Source organism: Artibeus jamaicensis, unplaced genomic scaffold, assembly GCF_021234435.1.
Source record: "Artibeus jamaicensis isolate MK-2021 breed Jamaican fruit bat unplaced genomic scaffold, CSHL_Jam_final scaffold_537, whole genome shotgun sequence".
Classification (NCBI taxonomy): domain Eukaryota; kingdom Metazoa; phylum Chordata; class Mammalia; order Chiroptera; family Phyllostomidae; genus Artibeus; species Artibeus jamaicensis.
Window position 1 is genome coordinate 45,320,792 of NW_026522047.1, and position 18,605 is coordinate 45,339,396.

General features: G+C 51.0%; 1 protein-coding gene across 9 annotated transcripts in view; it reads left to right on the forward strand.

Annotated features, from left to right (window-relative positions):
* SMARCA4 (SWI/SNF related, matrix associated, actin dependent regulator of chromatin, subfamily a, member 4) overlaps nucleotides 1-18,605 on the forward strand; it is an 86,610-nt gene that overhangs the window by 58,720 nt on the left and 9,285 nt on the right. For 5 of the 9 annotated variants that reach the window (XM_053658168.1, XM_053658169.1, XM_053658170.1 and 2 more), the window contains 6 exons: nucleotides 1,368-1,531; nucleotides 3,805-4,032; nucleotides 4,284-4,382; nucleotides 4,639-4,716; nucleotides 5,389-5,607; nucleotides 9,762-10,015. In XM_053658168.1, coding sequence (XP_053514143.1) covers nucleotides 1,368-1,531; nucleotides 3,805-4,032; nucleotides 4,284-4,382; nucleotides 4,639-4,716; nucleotides 5,389-5,607; nucleotides 9,762-10,015 — 1,042 coding nt within the window. The other 4 variants (XM_037131428.2, XM_037131427.2, XM_053658171.1 and 1 more) reach the window with 3 other exon arrangements.

The window sequence follows — 18,605 nt, forward strand, 5'->3', positions numbered from 1 at the left end:
CTCTGGTTGCTGGGCTGATCGAACATCGGCCTCTGCCCTCCCTGCCTCCACCCAGAACTGCCCTGAATCTTGCCTTTTCTCAGCTTGTCCTTGAAATTCTCCCTCGGGCAACCTTTAAGAACACAAATCTGATCAGATGTCTCACCTCGCTCCTCCCTCTGTGCCTTGGCCTCTCCAGCTGCTCCCCCATCCTTTGGGAGGGCCAGCCCATGCCCCTGGGAGAGGCCGTATTTGGAGAATGTATTCCCACCCTCTCAGTGCCTGTCCACCTGCCCCCTTTGTCCCTCGACACAGGTCCTCTCTCTGTCAGGGTGAGCACTTTGTGGGTTAGGCATGGTTCATCCCTAGTACCTCTCCTGGTTACGGCCACACAGGAGGAAACTAGTAGAGAAGGGAGGAAGGGTGGGGGCTCAGTGACACATGGTGAAAAGTGGAACTTTCCACCGTCGGAGTAGGAAGAGTGAGGGCGCAGGCCTGGCATCTGGGAGTCAGCCCCTCCTCCAGGTCTGTCCCTGCCCCACTTGAGGCATCAGCCCACCTCAGATCTGGTGCAGCTGTGGGCACATCTGGACCTCAGGCTCTGGTGGGCAGCGGACCTTTGGACTGTTCATTGGGGTGTGTAGGTGAGTGATAGGAAGTGTTTAATTTTTGTTTCATCACCAAAAATGACTCCTGAATTCACCAAGGCATCTCTGCTCTGAGCTGGCAGCAACCTGAGAAACTTGGTTGCCTCTCTGACACTCCTGATGCTGAGGATCTTGTCGTAGGCCATCCCCCAAAAGTCCCTGTAACTGAGGGGAAGCCTGTCCTGCCCAAAGGGAAAAAGCTCCCTGATATAAGGGGCCTGTGTGAGCCTGCAGGATGTCTTCTCTGTGAACAAATCCCATTGTAGTAGGGTTGAAGACAGGCTCTTGGCCTTGGGTCAGTTACTTGTTCCCATGTTTTGGGGGTGTAGTGTTACCGACACTGGCTAGGTGGGCAGGGACTGGTGGTAACAGCAGCACTGACCAGGCACCCTTGTTGCCTGGGTGTTACTGGGCTGAAGCCCGCACCTGCATCCCCGTTCTATATGGAGGAGGCACAGCCACATCTTTGGGGCTTAGTGTCACCTTTAGGGGTGGGGAGAGTGGCATTTAGTTGTGTCACTGCAAATCTAAGACACTAATTGCAACTCGGGGCCATGAGTTGAGCTAGTGTGACTGTGGCTTAGGTGGCCCCTGGGGGCCACATGTGGGTGTGGCCCCTGGGGGCCACATGTGGGTGTGGTCCCTGGTCTCCAAAACAGGTGTTCCTCTCTGTCTCTCTTCCCCACCACCTGTCTCCCCTCCCAGTTGCCCTGCTAACCCTGTTCTCCTCACACCCGGCAGGAACCACAAAAGCAGAGGATCGGGGCATGCTGCTGAAAACCTTCAATGAGCCTGGCTCCGAGTACTTCATCTTCCTGCTTAGCACCCGGGCTGGGGGGCTCGGCCTGAACCTCCAGTCGGCTGACACTGTGATCATTTTTGACAGTGATTGGAACCCTCACCAGGTAAAAGCCGCTGGCACTCTGTGGGGAGAGGCTTGAGGCCACCGTCATGAGCGCTACCGGCCTCCTTGACACGTCCCAGGCCGTGGAGCAACAGCACCTGCAGCTCCCGAGGCCCTCGGAGGGAAGCCCAGAGGGCATTCTTCCCCTCTTTCTCAAACTGAAAGGAGATTTTGTTCTGATTATGACAAAAAGAAAATTCTTTTGTCATATGTACTAAACATCTTGGTATAACACAAACATGGGAAGAAAGTGGAAAAGGCCTCAGTCCTCTCAGCTGTCACTTAATCACTGCTGGTTTTTTTAAAATTGATTTTTATAGAAAGAGAGAAAGGTGGATTTGTTGTTCCATTTATTTACGCACTCGTTGTTTGTATGTGCCCTGACCGGGGATCCAACCTGAAACCTTGGTGCGTCAGGACAACACTCTAACCAACTGAGATACCCGGCCAGGGCTGTGAGCTGAGCTGTCAGTGATGGGAGTCCTTCTAGGTGGCGTTCCAAGTGACCACTCACACCCTTGTGCTTTGTAAAACACATGGTATATTTTATGTGCCTGATGAACTGCTGCTCTGTTTCTGACCTGTACACCCTCGGGGGCCGTGCCACGGAGGTTTAAGGATGTGGTATTTTGTAGATACAAGGGTTTTAAAGTACTTAATTTTTTCCTATGTTTTATTATAAAATTAACTGTTTAAAAATGCAGATAGTAGTAACTCAAAAAGTGATGCAGAGTTTCTTCTTCTCCCCACCCACCCCGCTCTGCTCTGGGCGCATGCCAGCATCTGATCTAGCTGTGTGCTCCGTTTTTCACAAAAATGCAGCATGTTCCAGGACATGTCCCTTCCCTTCAGCAGCTGATGTGTTCTGCCTGTGTGAGCACCCTAGGTCCCCGCCCAGTCATTAATCCGCTGCTGGCTGTCCCAGCACGTGGTGGCCCTGAGGCCTTGAATTCAAACTCCAGTTATCAGGAGTCTGGGTTTCTGTTTCTTGGCGTGACCAGCGGCCCCTCTCAGGGAGCCCTGTTATTCCTCTCAGCACACCGGCCAGGTCAGCCCCGAGAGGTGGGATTGCCTGGTCCAGGGGTTTGTCCCCTACATGATGTGCTTATTTATGCCCCAGTGGCCTCCAGAAGGCTCCCTAGGTTTCTCTCCTGTCGGGGTGTGAGTATGGCCTCACCACATCCTAGCAGCACACATTATCAGTGTGGAAATGGTAACCCATCTGGTAGACGAATGCCCCGGATGTTTGCTGCTACCCCTTCCTGTGATCAGCTGGGGGAGTAGTTCCTGCCTGACTTTGATGACTGGCAGTTTCCCAAAAGGTGATTGGGGTGTGCCGCTCCTGTCAGCAGGAGCCCTCTCCTCCCTCTGTCTCACTGGAAGGCATCAGAAGCTACTAGACTCACTGTAGGGCTTAGAAGCTGTCATCACATGGTGGCACTGCCAGGAAGTGTGTTGGCCAAGCCAGGAGGCCGAGTGGTGGACATGGGGCATTCTTGTCTCCAACCAGGTGTGGCCTCTGCTGCCTCCATTGAGTGCTGATTTCAAGTTCAGCCCCACACATGGCACCAGCCCTCTAACACAGGATTTTGTGGGAGCCCTCCTGGTTCTGTGCTGGGGGTGATGATGCAAATAGCATTGTCAGTCATAGCTCTTTCTCTATCAGAGCTTGCTCCACACCGGGCACTGGGCTGAGCACCTGATACTCATTCTCCTCTCTCACCCACACAATAGCCTGCGAGAGGGACTCCTGTCAACAGTGAGTCCTGAGGCTAGAGAGATTGGGATTGGCCTCATTGCACAGCAAGGAACTGCTAGGGACCACAGCCAAAGCAGGCATTTCCAACATGCTGTCCAGCTTTGTCCCCGTCCTATAAATGGTGCCTTTATCATGGTACAGCCACGCTGAGCACAAGGGCCCTCCTGGGGTAGGCAAGGGGACCTGTGCAACGGTTAGAGGAGCCGCTTGGGAATATAACCACCCCAGCGGCTGTCCTCCAAAACTGTGCAGTCTTAAGTATTTCTCGAATCTCACTAAGGTAGAAAGTGACACTTCTGCAGGAATTCAGGGTGAAATCATCCTAGCACAGGCTCCATGTCCTGTACCTGAACTCTTCACTGTGCAGCTGCTGGTTGGGGCTGACAGAATGGCCAGGCAGGAGGCAGGCATTCAGTAATCAGAAGGCCCCTACCACTCCTGATGGCTTCACCTGGTCAACATCCCCTTACAACTCTAAAGAGCTTGCTTGGGACTGACCAGTGTCTATTTCCCAGGATCTGCAAGCACAGGACCGAGCCCACCGCATCGGGCAGCAGAATGAGGTGCGCGTGCTCCGCCTCTGCACGGTCAACAGTGTGGAGGAGAAGATTCTGGCCGCGGCCAAGTACAAGCTCAACGTTGACCAGAAGGTGATCCAGGCTGGCATGTTTGACCAGAAGTCCTCCAGCCACGAGAGGCGCGCCTTCCTGCAAGCCATCCTGGAGCACGAGGAGCAGGATGAGGTGAGGGCAGCGCCGGCCCCGACCCCCTCCCCAGCGTGAGTGGTGAACGCATGAGCGGCTTTCATTTTTGTTTTTTTACCTTTTTTGCACTCTTATTTTTTTTGCATCCCTTTGGAGTAAAGGGAGTGTGGGCTGAAAGGAAAGAGGATGAGTACTTGCTTTTTCTTTGAAGTGGTTTTTTTTTTCTAAACTGCTGGTGAAAGACGCCGGATTGACAGCCCTGGAGACTGAAGTCCTCTATTTATCCACAGAGCAGACACTGCAGCACGGGCAGCGGCAGTGCCAGCTTCGCCCACACTGCCCCTCCGCCAGCGGGCGTCAACCCCGACTTGGAGGAGCCACCTCTAAAGGTGAGAGGGGTAGTTCAGTCTCCATGCCCATTCAATCCTCGGCTTCTCGGCTGAGACGGCCAGCAAGAGCCCTGATCCCACGGAGCGTGCGTGTGCGTGTGCGTGTGTGCCTCTCGCTGCCGTGTGGGTCCCCATCCACCGCAGCCGTACTGGGACCACCAGCTCATTTCCCATGGATGCCGCCGCTCGCCTCTGAGCCCGGCTGCCGCCCACCCTGGCCTCTCCGCCCTCACACTAATCGTGTGAAATCTTGTAGGAAGAAGACGAAGTGCCTGATGACGAGACTGTGAATCAGATGATTGCTCGGCACGAAGAGGAGTTTGACCTCTTCATGGTAAGCGCGCAGGTCGGGTTAGAGATGGTATTTCCACCTTGCACACCTTCAGGGAACTCAGTTTGCTACCCACAGGAAGCTGGGAGCCTGGAGGGGTTTGCACACCCCACCCTGATGACCTCAAACAGCAAAAAGTCTGTGTCAGGAGTGTCCCTGGAGGGTAATGGAGCTGGGGTGGCTCCACAGTGCCTCCTGACTGACCCATCGTCCATGTCCTAAGCGAAGCGGAGGGGATAGTGGGACACATACCCAACCCTCTTCTTGTTTGTGACCCATGCCCCCAAATGCCTGTCCTCCTTGAGGCTCCCTTTCAGACGGCTGGCAAGGACCTTGATCCCTGATACCTCTTGCTCCTGGGTGGGAAGCATGGAATTAGATGGGGCTCTTGGCCCTGCCAAGCCTTGCACCCCCTGGCAAAGCTATACCTTAAAGCTGTCAGCCCATTTGGGTCCCCCTTCTATGACCTTCCCATCCTTTCCAGTTTTCTCTGTCTCTAAGGCAGAGCCCCTAGCCAGAGCCCGAGGTAGGAGTCAGGTGGTTCAACCGCTGTTGAGGTATTGGTCCCTGGGGCAAAGAAGCAATCCCTTGTCAACTTGCCCCCTTGCACGTCCTGCTGGTTCTCCCTGTGCTGACGCTTCTCTCCCTCGGTTTCCGCCCTCCCCCGATCCCCAGCGCATGGACCTGGACCGCAGGCGTGAGGAAGCCCGCAACCCCAAGCGGAAGCCTCGCCTGATGGAGGAGGATGAGCTCCCCTCGTGGATCATCAAGGATGACGCTGAAGTGGAGCGGCTGACCTGTGAGGAGGAAGAGGAGAAGATGTTTGGCCGTGGCTCCCGCCACCGCAAGGAGGTTGACTACAGCGACTCGTTGACTGAGAAGCAGTGGCTCAAGGTACATGCCAGAGAGGTCTGGTGAGGGGAATGGCTGGGGAAGGACAGGCTCAGCTGCCATGACTTGGCTTTTGTCTGAAACCTGAGGGGGTTCCCTCAGCCTTTCTTGCTTTCCATTCATGACTGCAACTCTTCTCCCATAGGGTCAGGTTGATGCAGGTCCTCCTGACCAGATGCGGAAGGAGCACCACACCAGCTCAAAACCCACTGCTGGTGTAATTGGCATTTTTGGGTGTCAGCCTGCACCTCTTCATGTGGTTAAAGTAAAACATTGCCAGTTGCCAAATGATGCAGGTCTCCTGAATGTTTGTCCGTAGGAAACACAGTGAGAGATTAGTGAGCATCCAGTCTCCCTGCAAGGTGGTAGGGAGTACCAACGGGTCAGACAGCCCTGCTTTGGACACGTCAACCCCGTACCACGTCACCCCTAGGGCCTGGACTCCTGGCCAGGCTGGGAGGAGGGAACAAGCTTCTCATGAGACTGGAAGCCATGGCTGTTCATGGAGGTGATGTGAGCACCCGTTTTCAGCAGGCAGCATCCTGCCCTTGTAGCTGCAGCTGCAGAATGCTCAGTTAGGGCCCCAGCCCAGGGCCCACTGCATCTACACTGGGGTTGTGGGAGTAAATGAGACCTCTCTCCATGTTCAGGGGCTCTGACTGCAGAGGTGACAATTAAATATCCACCCTGGAGGTTGTTTCATACAAATGTCTCTGAAGCAGCACTTTCCAGAAATAGATGGTGGCTTTTGCTGCATCTGGCTGAGTGCCACAGCCCAAAATAAGAGATGCTGCCCCCAGTCATACACCCCGGAGTTACCCTGGATTAACTGAGACATGGTTTCTACCTGGGAGCGCAGATGACCCCAGACTTGCAAACTTGCCCACTAAACTGTGCATGAGGGGGCTGTCGAATCATGCCAGGGAACCAGGCGAACCTTCGTGTGTGTGGGTGTGGGGGCCCTGTTTTCTGGCCCAGGGCTCCGGGGCCAGTAAGGAAACCCCTGACGAGGGAGCTCGGGCCCAGTTACAGACCCGTCACAGCCTTTACGGAGCATCACCACATTTTGGAGACAGTCAGTGGGTGCTTTTTGCTTATATGCTAATGTTTCATGCACACTTCCCTCTCTTTTTTTTTTGAGGTGTAATTTATACTGTAGAGTTCACCCATTTAAGATGTGCGTGTCAGCAATTTTCACTCCATATACAGTCATGCAGCTGTCGTCACAAATCCATTTTAGAGTAGCCTCATCATCCCAGAAAGAACCCTCCCCTCTTTCACTCCCCATTTCTTCACTCCCGCCGCAGCCCCTGACAGTCACCCTGTCCTGCATGTTTCGTATAAATTGAATCTTTATACGATTGATATAAATCAATCAGCATGTGATCCTCTGGTGTCTGGCTTCTTTAGGCAAAATATTTTCATGGTTTCTCCATGATTTAGCACATATTATTTCTTTCCAAGGCTGAATAATATTTTAATTTTTTGAATGGCTATACCACATTTTCTTTATCCATTCATCAATTAATGGACATTTGGGTAGTCTCTACTTTTTGGCTGTTGGTGAGTAATGCCACTCTGAACATCTGGACGAGTTTTTCGGAGGACTTGTGTTTTGATTTCTCTCAGGTACATGCCTAGAAGTAGAATTGTGAGATCCAGTGGCAGTTCTGTGTTTAACCTTTTGAGGAGCTGACAAGCTGGTTTCCAGAGAAACCGCACCATGGTACTACACCCCCACCAGCAGAATATGAGGAAATTTGTCCTCATCCTTGTTAATACTTGTTATCTGTCTTTTTTATTTTAGCCACTCTAATGGTATAAAGTAGTTGGCATCTCTTTGTGGTTTTGAGTTCCATTTCCCTGGTGACTAATGGCCTTGAATATCTTGCGTTTATTGGCCACTTATATACCTTTCATATGAGTCTCTTTATCAGATATGTGACTTGAAAATACCTTCACCTTTTCTGTTGGTTATCTTCTTTATGGTGTCCTTTGGAGCACAAAAGTATTTATTTTCGATGAAGTCCAGTTTATCTATTTTTCTCTTACCACGTTTCCTTTGGTATCATATCTGAGAATCAGTCCATCACCAAACAAGATCACAAAGATTTACCTCTTTATTTTCTTTCAATAATTTTAGAGTTTCAGCTTTTACACTTATGTCCACGATCCTCTTGAAGTTCATTTTTGTATATGGCAGTAAGTCAGGGTCCAGCTGCCTTCATTTCCATGCGGCTATCCAGTTGGCCCAGTACTGTTTGTTGAGAAGATTGTTCTTTCCCCATCAAACACACGCCTTTTTGTTTGTCATACTCAGTAAAATTTACACTAATAGAGAACACATTTGCCCACAACGGGCACTCTTCTCTCTTGGTGCTGGGTGTGTAACTGGCACCATTTTTTGACAGCCACTCTGATGCTACATGTGCCCAGATACTTCTGAATGTTCCTTGCTCTTGCCTGGCTGCCTGTTGGACCAGAGATGCTGGTATTAGGTAGTTGCCCAGGCTGCTCTAACAATTACCACAAACTTGGTGGCTTAAAACAACAGTGATTGATTCTCTCCCAGTCCTGGAGAGTGGGGTGTCTAAAATCCAGGTGTCAGAAGGGCCCTGTTCCCCCCAGAGGCTCAGGGAAGGATCCTTCTTTGCCCCTTGCAGCTTGTGGCGGCGCTGGCATTCCTTGGCTTGTGGCCATATCCTTTGACTGTCTGCCTCCATCTTTATATCCTCTTCCCTGTATGTTTCTCTGTGGCCCTTTCTGTCTCTCCTGGGGTCACTCTCGTTGGACTGGGGGCCCACCATAACACAGGGTGACTCATCTCACTCGATTCTTATGTAATTCTGTCGGCAAAGATCCTGTTTCCAAATAAGATCACATTCTGAGGTTCTGGGTGGCTCTGAATTTTGGGGGACAGTATTTAACTCTGTCTCCCCAGGCTTGCAGTACACGGCCTCCCCCACGCTGACCTTCTTTCCTCCCTCCTTCCTGACACACTCCCTTCATGCTGTTCCTTTGGCTTGGACGCCTTTACCTGCCTCCAGCCTTCATTTTGCAGCTTCAGTGCCACCTCCTCTAGAAGCCTCCCCCACGTCCAAGCAGGACACGTCTGCTCCACGGCCACAGCACCACTCCCCCTTCTCCTGGCACTCGACAGGGTTGTCACTGCATTTGTGGGAAGTCTGTCGGATTAGGGTCCACCTGGCTCCATTTGGTGCTGTGTCCTCAGTGCCCAGCCCTCTGCCCAGCCCATAGCCCCAGTCGATAAATAAGAGACGAGCGACCTGCACATCCCATTGGATCCAGGCCCCACTCCCTTTTTGGATTCCAAGCTCCCCTGGAAACCTGGCTTCCCCTCTCTTTGTTTGCAGGGATAAATGTGCAGATTACTTACCATTCGGAATAAACAAATCGTGATCATTTGCAGATTAACATTGCTCATGTTCACATTCTTCAACTCAGCAGTTTTATTTCTAGGGATCTATACAAAAAAGACAGGTATAGTCACAGCATTATGTAGAATAGCCATGCCCACCCCAGGTAATGGAAATAACCCGAATGCTCAAGAACAAGTAAGGCCCTTTGTGCAATGAAATACTAAATAGGCATTAAAAATTATGTTGCAGAAAAACGGCAGGAAATGCACCCGGGCTGTAGTAAGCAAAAACATGAGTCATGGTGTGGTACGTGGATACAGCTCTCTGCTGTCTTGGTCGTGCACATGTACACGGGAAGGGCAGGGGGACCCTGAGCTGGGTGCGGTGGTGGTTGCCCTCACTGTGAAGGTACCTCATGCCACAGAACCGTGCACTTAAAATCTGTTTTTCACTGAACTTTTTAGAAGAGGTGCCGTGGGTCCAGAGCACAAGTGTTGACGGTGTCACTTCTGGGTGGAGGGATTACAGGAGTCCATTCCATGGGCTCCACACAGTGCAGATGTGCCTCTTTAACTCTCAAGCACAACCCTTTATTTGGGAAGAACAGGCACGGGTATGGTGCACTCTGGGGAGGCAGAGCAGCCTTTGCTGGCCTTTCAGAGCCTACGTGAGCCTTGGTGTGTGTCCTGCCCCAGCCAGACCCATGGGTTTGCGCGGCGGCCTCTACTTGTCAACCTCGGTGCTGGCTGTCCTATTTTACCACTATTGACCCTGAAGGCCATCGAGGAGGGCACGCTGGAGGAGATCGAAGAGGAGGTCCGGCAGAAGAAATCATCGCGGAAACGCAAGCGGGACAGTGACGCCGGCTCCTCCACCCCGACCACCAGTACCCGCAGCCGTGACAAAGATGAGGAGAGCAAGAAGCAAAAGAAGCGCGGGCGGCCACCTGCCGAGAAGCTCTCCCCCAACCCACCAAACCTCACCAAGAAGATGAAGAAGATTGTGGATGCCGTGATCAAGTATAAGGACAGGTAAGCTGAGGAATTGGGTGGATGGATGGATGCTGGGGGTCTTCAGAGGTGCCTCACCTGGCCATCCGTGGGCCGTCCGCTATTGGCCTGGCCATTCTACAGCATTGGTTGGACCCCTGTGTCATGATACTTCACCCTGAAGGAACTTAGGTTCTGGGACCAGGAGGCACACGGGTGGTGTCGGCATGAGGAAAGGGAACTACAAGTAGGGGGGGGTGTTGGGGGTGAGTTCTCCAGCAGAGGCCACAGTAAGTGGAAAGTCTCCGGGATGATGGGTGGCTGGCGGGTTTGAGGTTAGTGATGGGGCAAGGTGGCACGAGAGGGATGCCTGTCTCACGGCCACTGCACTGTGGGGGTGGGCGGAGTTGCTGGCACAGGGAGGGTGTGACTTTCCTTCTCTAGGCTTCCCCACCCTGACTCACTGTCCCCGTACCTACATGACAAGCAAGTCCAGTTTTCACACTGGGCCATCGCAGTTCAGCCACTCGTTGCCTCACCGCTTTAGGCACCGTGGCCCCGTCCTCAGAGGCACCAAATACGAGACAGTACGTGCTTTCAGCTACAGTGGCTCTGTTTGTGGCTCATAAGTACCGTTTAAATAATAATAAAATCAAGGTTCTCCGGCAGCCCTCCAAGGAGACATGCACATTCTGCCAGCGCAGGGTGGGGTGTGTGGAGCTGCAGAATGCGGCCAGGACGCAAGGCCTGCACCTTTCCCAGAACTCGGCTGTGCTTCCACTTCCCAGTGTCTTACTTCACTTTCTGGTGCATACTGGCCGACACGGCTGTCCCCATGACAGAAGGGTGTGCTGCTCGATTTTATAGCACTGCTTTGCAGTTAGCCCTGAAAGAGCGAATTTTTGTCCATAGGAGGAAAAAGTGCATCATTTGGAGAGACACCAAGCGTGAAATTTGGGGGGTTGGTGACAATTGTGGTATCCAAATGGTACGCACTGACCTTAAAAAAGAATCTTAATATCAAAGAAGAACAAATGATGAACTAAGAAAGAGGCACATTTGATTTCCAACTGCTGGACCTAAAAATGTAATTAGTGTCAGTATTGAGAAGAAAATATTAACATTAATGTGCAGACTTGACCTTTGAGTCAAGTTCCATAAAGAAAAATGTAGAAAGTAAAATATGTCATGTGGAAAAATCCAATGGAAACAGTAGACCTGGTGTGTTTTTTTTTCCTTAATGATGGTCTTGTGAAAGAAACTTAAAATTACCAAAATGAAGAAGAGCCTGGGAGGCCAGCGGGACAAGGATGGACTTCACAGCAGTCGTGCTGGTCTTTCGGGTATCCATGTGGAGGAGAGCCGTGACGCACTGTATACACATGTATTAATGTGAAGTGGATAATAGACATGATGTGTAAGGTAGAACAAAGTTCTAGAAGAAGGCATGGGAGAAAGTCTTCATGGCCTTGAAGCAGACATTGACTTCCATAATAGGACAGCAACTCCATTACCCATAAAAGACATAACTAAGCCCTGGCTTGTGTGGCTCAGTGGATTGAACGCTGGACTGCAAACCAAAGGATCGCCAGTTCAATTCCCAGTCAGGGCACATGCCTGGGTTGCAGGTCAGGTCCCCAGTAGGGGGCATACCAGAGGCAGCCACTCATTGATGTTTCTCTCGGTCTCTCCTTCCCTTCCCCTCTTTCTAAAAATAAAATCTTAAAAAAAAAACACTTTGCTACAACCGTTCATCCAAAGACCTGCTCCTGAAGGCCATGGAAACTCCTGCATAGACTGGAAAGAGAACACTCAGTTTGAAAATGGGCACAAGGCATGAACGCTCAGGCTCGTTGCATCGACAGCATCGGGTGAGAGTCAGGTGCCTCTGCACACTCCACAGACTGGCTGCAGTTCCTTCAGGTGCTGATGAAGATGTTGAGCAGTTGGACCTCACACACTGCCCCGGGGAGTGAGCAGCTCTTTAGCTGTATCTTCTAAAGCTCAACATAAAGATGAATTTTCAGACCCAGAACTTCAGCCCTAGTCGTGAACTTGGGAAGGGGGGTGCATGTCCACCGAAGGACTCGTACAAGCAAGTCTGTAGCAGCTTTGACACTACCTGCCCGGACAAAGCAGCCTAGTGTCCACCCCAGGAGAATGGTGATTGTGGCCCAGTCATACCGCAGAAGTCTGACAGCCGCAAGACCAGAAATACCACTGCTCCTGGGAAGCATCTTAAGTTTTGTTAAGTGGAAAAAGCCAGACACCAATGAGTTCCTGTTGTGTGCTTCAGTTATATGAAGAAAATGCTCATCAAGGTGTGTGTGTGTGTATCTTTAGTATATATACTTTAAGTATATGTACTTTCCTGTATAAGGTTGTACACCTCGGTTAAAAACAAAATAAAACACTTGGAGCCCTGACTGGTGTGGCTCAGTGGGTTGAGCGCCGGCCTGCAAACCAAAGTGTCACTGGTTCAATTCCCAGTCAGGGCACATGCCTGTGTTGCAGGCTGGGTCCCCAGTGGTAGCTGCACAAGAGACATCCACACATTGATGTTTCTCTCCTCTTTCCCCTTCCCTTCCCTTCCCTTCCCTTCCCTTCCCTTCCCTTCCCTTCCCTTCCCTCTAAAAAGAAATAAAATTGTATTTTAAATAAATAAATATCACTTGGAAATAGCAACCTGAACTTGTTAATGAGGCATTAGATGTTTTCAAACTAAAAAAAAAAAAAAAAAAGTCAACTATCTGTCCACTTTCTTGCTCATTCCCTGACTTCCTGGAAAACTTTTGTTAGCTTCATGTTTGGCTGTATATCATGTGTCCAAAAATGGCTTCTCCACCTGCTGCAAACAGTTGTTCTCCCAGCCTGTGTAAGGTTGGCTGGGACATCAGGCAATAAATAAAAGCTAGCTTTCAGGGATCAGTGACCCCTTGTCAAGACTGTTCTGTTGTGGAGCTCTGAGATCCTGGAGGGGGTTCCGAGGACCCGTTTGATGAGAACACCACACCGGAGTCACAGCTGCACTCTGGGCTGGCGTCAGGCCCATGTGGCAGGACCCCGGTCGGAGGGTGTGGTGCCTGGTGTGTATTTCATCTCCCGTCCTCCTGGTGCAGATACGGCGTCACAGAACTGGGGCTTCTCCACCAGGCAGGGAAGGACTATAGGGAGATACAAGGGGGTGGCAAACACGAACATTAAAGGAAGCTTCCATGTCCTGGTTCGCAGTTGATGCCGGGCTGTCCACTTGCTGGTTTTGCTGGTCGTCACATAGGAAGAGATCCGGTGGGCACATAAACCCAGGAGAACAGCCACGCTTTCCTGGTTGAAAAGTTACCTCATCTGGCAAATACTTTCAAAGATGATGTTTGGGTCCAAAGTTGACCGATTTAGTGGATATTTCTGGTGTTTTTAAACTGAATTTGAAACCATGGGGAAAACAGCACTGTGGGTTACCCTCTCGTGAGTGCGAGTGGCGGTGCATAGACCACCCTCGCTCACTGCCGGCACCGTCTGCAGTGTTCCAGGGTCCCCAAGACCGCCTTCAAGCTGGGTGGTTTTCTAGAAAACTCAGAACTCTGAAAGCTGTTACACTCATGGCTATAGTTTAGTACAGCAGAGGGACACAGATGAGAGTCAGCTCACGGAAGAGTTGCGTGGAGCAGCACCCAGGAGAGGTGCACACCTCGGGCTTCCTGTCGTCCTCTCCCCACGGAGTTGCAGATGGCACAGGTGGTGTTATAAAGGAGCGTGCACAGAGCACTGCCACCCAGGGAATCCTTGGTCCCTGGAGCTTTTATTGGACTTTGGTCACACACGCAACCAACTGCCCACGTGGGTGACATGTCTGTACCTCCTCTATAGATCGAATTGATACCACGTAACCCAGCACCCCTGCCGAGTCACATTCTTAGACTGTCTGGGCCCATGGTACCCCTCAGGCAGGACACTCCGGGGGTTGAGAGATTGCCTCTCAGTAGCCGAGGGCAAAGGCCAGACTTCTCTCCAAGTGGAGTTCCATTTTCTACAGCTACGTGCCACACACTGGAAGGTGCGAAAGGACTGGTCACCACCCAACGCCAAAGCACTGGGTAGAAAAAATGGAGGTTGCCTGACTCGCACTTGCTGTGTCTCAAACTTCCGATTGTTCCATTCCAGAGGGAAAATGGAACATATGGATTTTTTTAAGTTGGTTTCCAGTACCCTATAATCAGCTAAATTCTATACTTAGTTAAATCTGGACCCTGGGGAGAGAAAACTGTTACAACTTGGCTCTTCCTTGACACCAAAGGATGGTTTCAGGGCATTGTCAGCATTTGAACTCAGAGTCGGGAGGATGTGGTGCTGCTGTTTCTGTCCTGAGTGACCGCAGGTGACCAGGGTCACGCTCTGAGGTGGTGACTCAGAGTCTTTGCTGCATTTCTGAGCAGGGCCACCCTTTGTCGCTGGCATTGCTCCAAGTGGTTCATTTCAAGAATTCCCCTGTCGTATTTGCATAGCAGTGTAGTCTTGTATAACATTCCCTTCGTATCTGCATCCTCGCCTGTACGAAGGTGATGTCCTGTCTTGGAAGCTTTGCTTCCTTCACGTGTGTTCAGATTCAGGCCTTGCTCCTCCCTCCCAAGGCCCCATGTGCCCTGTGAGTGGCACTTCCTGAACTTGTGTGGCATCTGGCTGTCAAGCCATGGTGGCTCTCTGTTGGGTTGTGATGAAAATGAACTTTGCTGCAGGATTGTCGTGGACAAAAGCTTGGAGGGTGGAGGGTGCTGTGCTTTTGAACTGCACTGGCACAGGCCACCCCAGGGCCCAGGCCGGCAGTGTCTCCTCAGCAAAGCCTGCAGACTAGCAAGGGCCCACCAGGCGAAGAGGAGGGAACAAATGTCACAGGCAGAGGGGACAGCATGGGCAGAGGCCTTGAGGCTGAGTGCACAGGTTTCCCAGAATCAGAGGAAGCTGAGGGACCCCTACAGGGGCCAAGTCAGTGAGCAGGGCCTCGTAGGGTGCCTTCTCCTTAGTGACTGGAAATCTCATGGCATCAAAGAACCTGGGGGTCAACAGCCAGAATTGAAATCTGAATTAAGTTGCAATTAGGAGTTTGCACTTCACTGTAACATAAGTATGCAAGTAAGTTAGGCACAGGCTCCTGGGTCAGGTTGGGACCTTGTTGTGGGCAGTTGTTTCTTGATCCTTCAGAGACATTCAGGCACTGTCTGCAGATGACAGTGGGCATGTGCTCAGGGGCCCACCCTTGGGGCCTTGGGAAGTGCATTCCCTGGAGGCACCGCCTCAGCAGGCAGGCTCCAGAGGGCCCCGTAGAACTGTTCCCATGCTCCCCAGGCTGCAGTCGCTGTAGGGGGTGTCAGGCTTGAGTATCACAGAGATCTGGTTTCAACATGCATCTCTCTTCCTCAGTTTCTACTGCAGCACAAAAGTTGGAGTCCCTACTTGGGGTTATGGAGACCCCCAGTGCAGGTGAAGCAGGGCCTCCACCAGATCTGTGGGGGCACCTTCTGCCCAGGGCTTGGATGGAGGCACTTTTCCTCTGCCCTTGCACCGCCTTGATTAGAATAAAAAAGAAGGTGGCTCTTCAGAAGGGTTATAACTTGGTTTCCCAGAAAAATGGACAAGATAGCAAGCTCCAGGGAAGGTTGTCAGGGTGTGATGCATTCTCTAGGAGAGGTCACCACAGGTGACTCCTGACACGCTCAGGACAGGATGGGAACCCTACCCTGAGGGGGCAGAGAGGCTTCTGGCTTCTCTGGCTGGACCTTTGGAAGGCCGGGCACTTCTTGTGGCGCCGGAGCTCAGAATGGGTGCTCTGTGAAAGGAGGAGGTGGCTTTCTGCCTGCAGATCCAGGTATGGGGTCAGCATGGTTTGCTCGTCTCCCAGCCCAGATTCTCACATGAGAGACACTGAAATGAGACTTCTTGAGAAACATGCTGCTGATCCCCGTCCTCGAGCCGCGGGCCAGCTTGAGTGTGGGTGAAGACCGGGCTAAAGGCCCAGTGGGGCTCAGGGCTGCAGGAGGATCGGCCGGGCAGCCTTGTGGAGCTGTGCTGAGTTCTGAACCTGCCACAGAATATTTTGGAGCCTACCCACCTGCCTTGTTTATCAGACTGCTTCCATCCCCAAGCTTCACTCCCTGCCGGTGATTGCCATGGTAGAGACATTATGCAGAACAAAACAATGCAGCAGGTTTAGTGGGGTCTTAAAACTAGAATTACATAGAGGTCCAAACAGGACAGTGGCAGGTACCTAACAAGTAGATCTGGGTGAACAGGTTGTGCCTTGACCCCCTCCCCTCTGCCTGCCTTGGAGTCCTGGCCATGTGAGAACTTAATAAAGTGTGCAGTGCTCTTGTGTGTGCAGGGCAAACAGAAAGGGGCGTTCGTGAAAACAGAAGATAGTAAACAGGTAACTCAGGAAAGAGAGAGAATGGGCAAACGGAAAAGTGGTGGAGAAACGCCTCTGAAGATAAGGATGAGCAAATGAGACATCGTTAAAAAATAGGTAAAATTTAAAAGTAAACCAAGAAACAGCTAGGTAAAGGAATGGAAAGCTGAATTGAGAAATGTTGAACTTGGAGGTGAAACTATTTAGAAATGTCAGTGAACTGAGGTTAAAAATTACCAAGAGGGAAAGAAGAAAGAGTGAGTAGGAGGGTTTCCAGATGGGTGTGGAGGTGAGGTCCGCAGCCCTGCACAGCAGCAGCAGTTTTCCAGCCTGCTGACCCCTGGTATTCTTGGTGCCCAGGATGGGGAACCCGCATTCTGAGGCCTCCTCTACCATGGACCTGATCAGCACTCCCGGAGCTGCAACACTAAGCCATTCAGAAAAGCAGGCACACTTCTTGAGGCCATGGTCCCTCAGCCCTGCAGAAGGTGGCCTTGGGCCTCCCCGCACTCACATGACCAATTCTGCCCACCTCTGAGAAATGCTCTCTGCAGTGCTGCACACTGGTCGTGGGTGCTCTGCTCTTATCCTACTCACCCACCAGTAATGCCTTCTGAGCACATGCTGCAGCAGAACAGCACAGTGCCCACCCTCGTGGTGTTCACGGTCTGCTTGGGGAAGCTGGCGCGTACACATGATGTACATGCCACACCTAGGAGCTTGCCTGGATTATGATCCAAGTCTGCCTTCTGCCGTATGACCTGGGTCCTCTGCCTTTCCTCCAAGCTCAGGGTCTTTCTTCCAAGATAAGGTCTCAGACTAAGTAATTTCTCAGATTGGGCTACTTGGCTGGGGGACAAGGGGGGAGTTGGAATTTTTTTTGTTTTTTTAAATGAGACTTGGAATTCATTATTGAATTGTGTTAAGAGACATCACCACTCCAGTTGTGTCATTGGCTCATTTGAAACAGTCAGCTCATCAGAAATGTTGGCTCATTAGAACAGTCACCAACATAACCTACAGCCAGTGTGGCCCTCAGCACACGAACCCTGCACTGAGGTTCCCCTTGCCCTCTCTGCACTGGAAGAGCCTTGGGAACGCAGGGCAGCGGCCCACACACCATTCTCGTTGGTAGATTCCTTAGGGAACATCATTTCCCTCTCATGCTTAGCCAGAACTTTTTCTATATCACCGATCTGTAAATTCAACCCTGAGATTCAACTTTTAGGGTTGGATGGATGCCCAGCAGGTACAGGCTCTTGGTAAATAGATCTGCCCCAGATTTTTTTCTTTTCTAATCTTTTGGATGTCCTTAACCTGGTAATGCATCCAAATATTGAGCCTAGGAAATAAACCATACTAATACAGTTGTCTTTTAATGTTTCATTATTTTCAAATTTTGTTCATGGAATGCCCTTCTGAGAATCTGTTTTAGATAAATATTTTGCTAAATCAGGTTTGAAAATGTGGAGTGGCTCATATTCAGGACCCTTGCTGGCTCGGTTCACTGATTGAGAGTCAAGAGAAAATGGTCCCAGGGCTATATGATGTCATGGAGAAATGTCATAGGCAAATGTCTGAACCGGACTCCAGGAAGGAGAGCAGGGCTGAGGGAGTCCTGGGCAGATTAGGACTGCCTCTATGGTTGGCAAGTAGGTTCTATCTTGAGCATCATCTTTGATTGATTGCTTATGCCTCTGAGACCATGGGAGCTCAAAGGAAGGTAGTGCTGTGATCCAGTTTTGATGTCTGTCCCATCAAAAGATGCAGAAGTAAGGGCATCAAGTAATATGTTACCAACTCTGTTACATTCTGTTGTTTTCACAGCAAGGGTCAGCAAATCAGAAGAAAAAAAAAATAATAATGGCCTACCACCTGTGTATGGGTAGCCTGTGAATTAAGAATGCTTTTTAGATGATTTTAAGAAAGGTAAAAGACTATTTCGTGGTGTGAAATTGAAATTGTATTCCTTATAAAAGAAGTTTTACTAGAACATAGGCTAAGCCCATTTGCCTGTGTAAACTCTGTGGCTGCTTCTGTGTAACAGTGGCGGAGTGGAGGAATTGTGACAGCTGTGGTGTGGCCCACAGGAGACTGATGCGGTGTTCTCTGTGTGCGGTGCGCCTTCTGGTCGTTTCTTCCAGGGTCTTTTCTGTGACAGGATGGTGTATAAATGGCCAGGCAGGGTGGGTGGTGGTGAGGCACCATAGTTAGAGGTGAACTTTCTGAGACCTG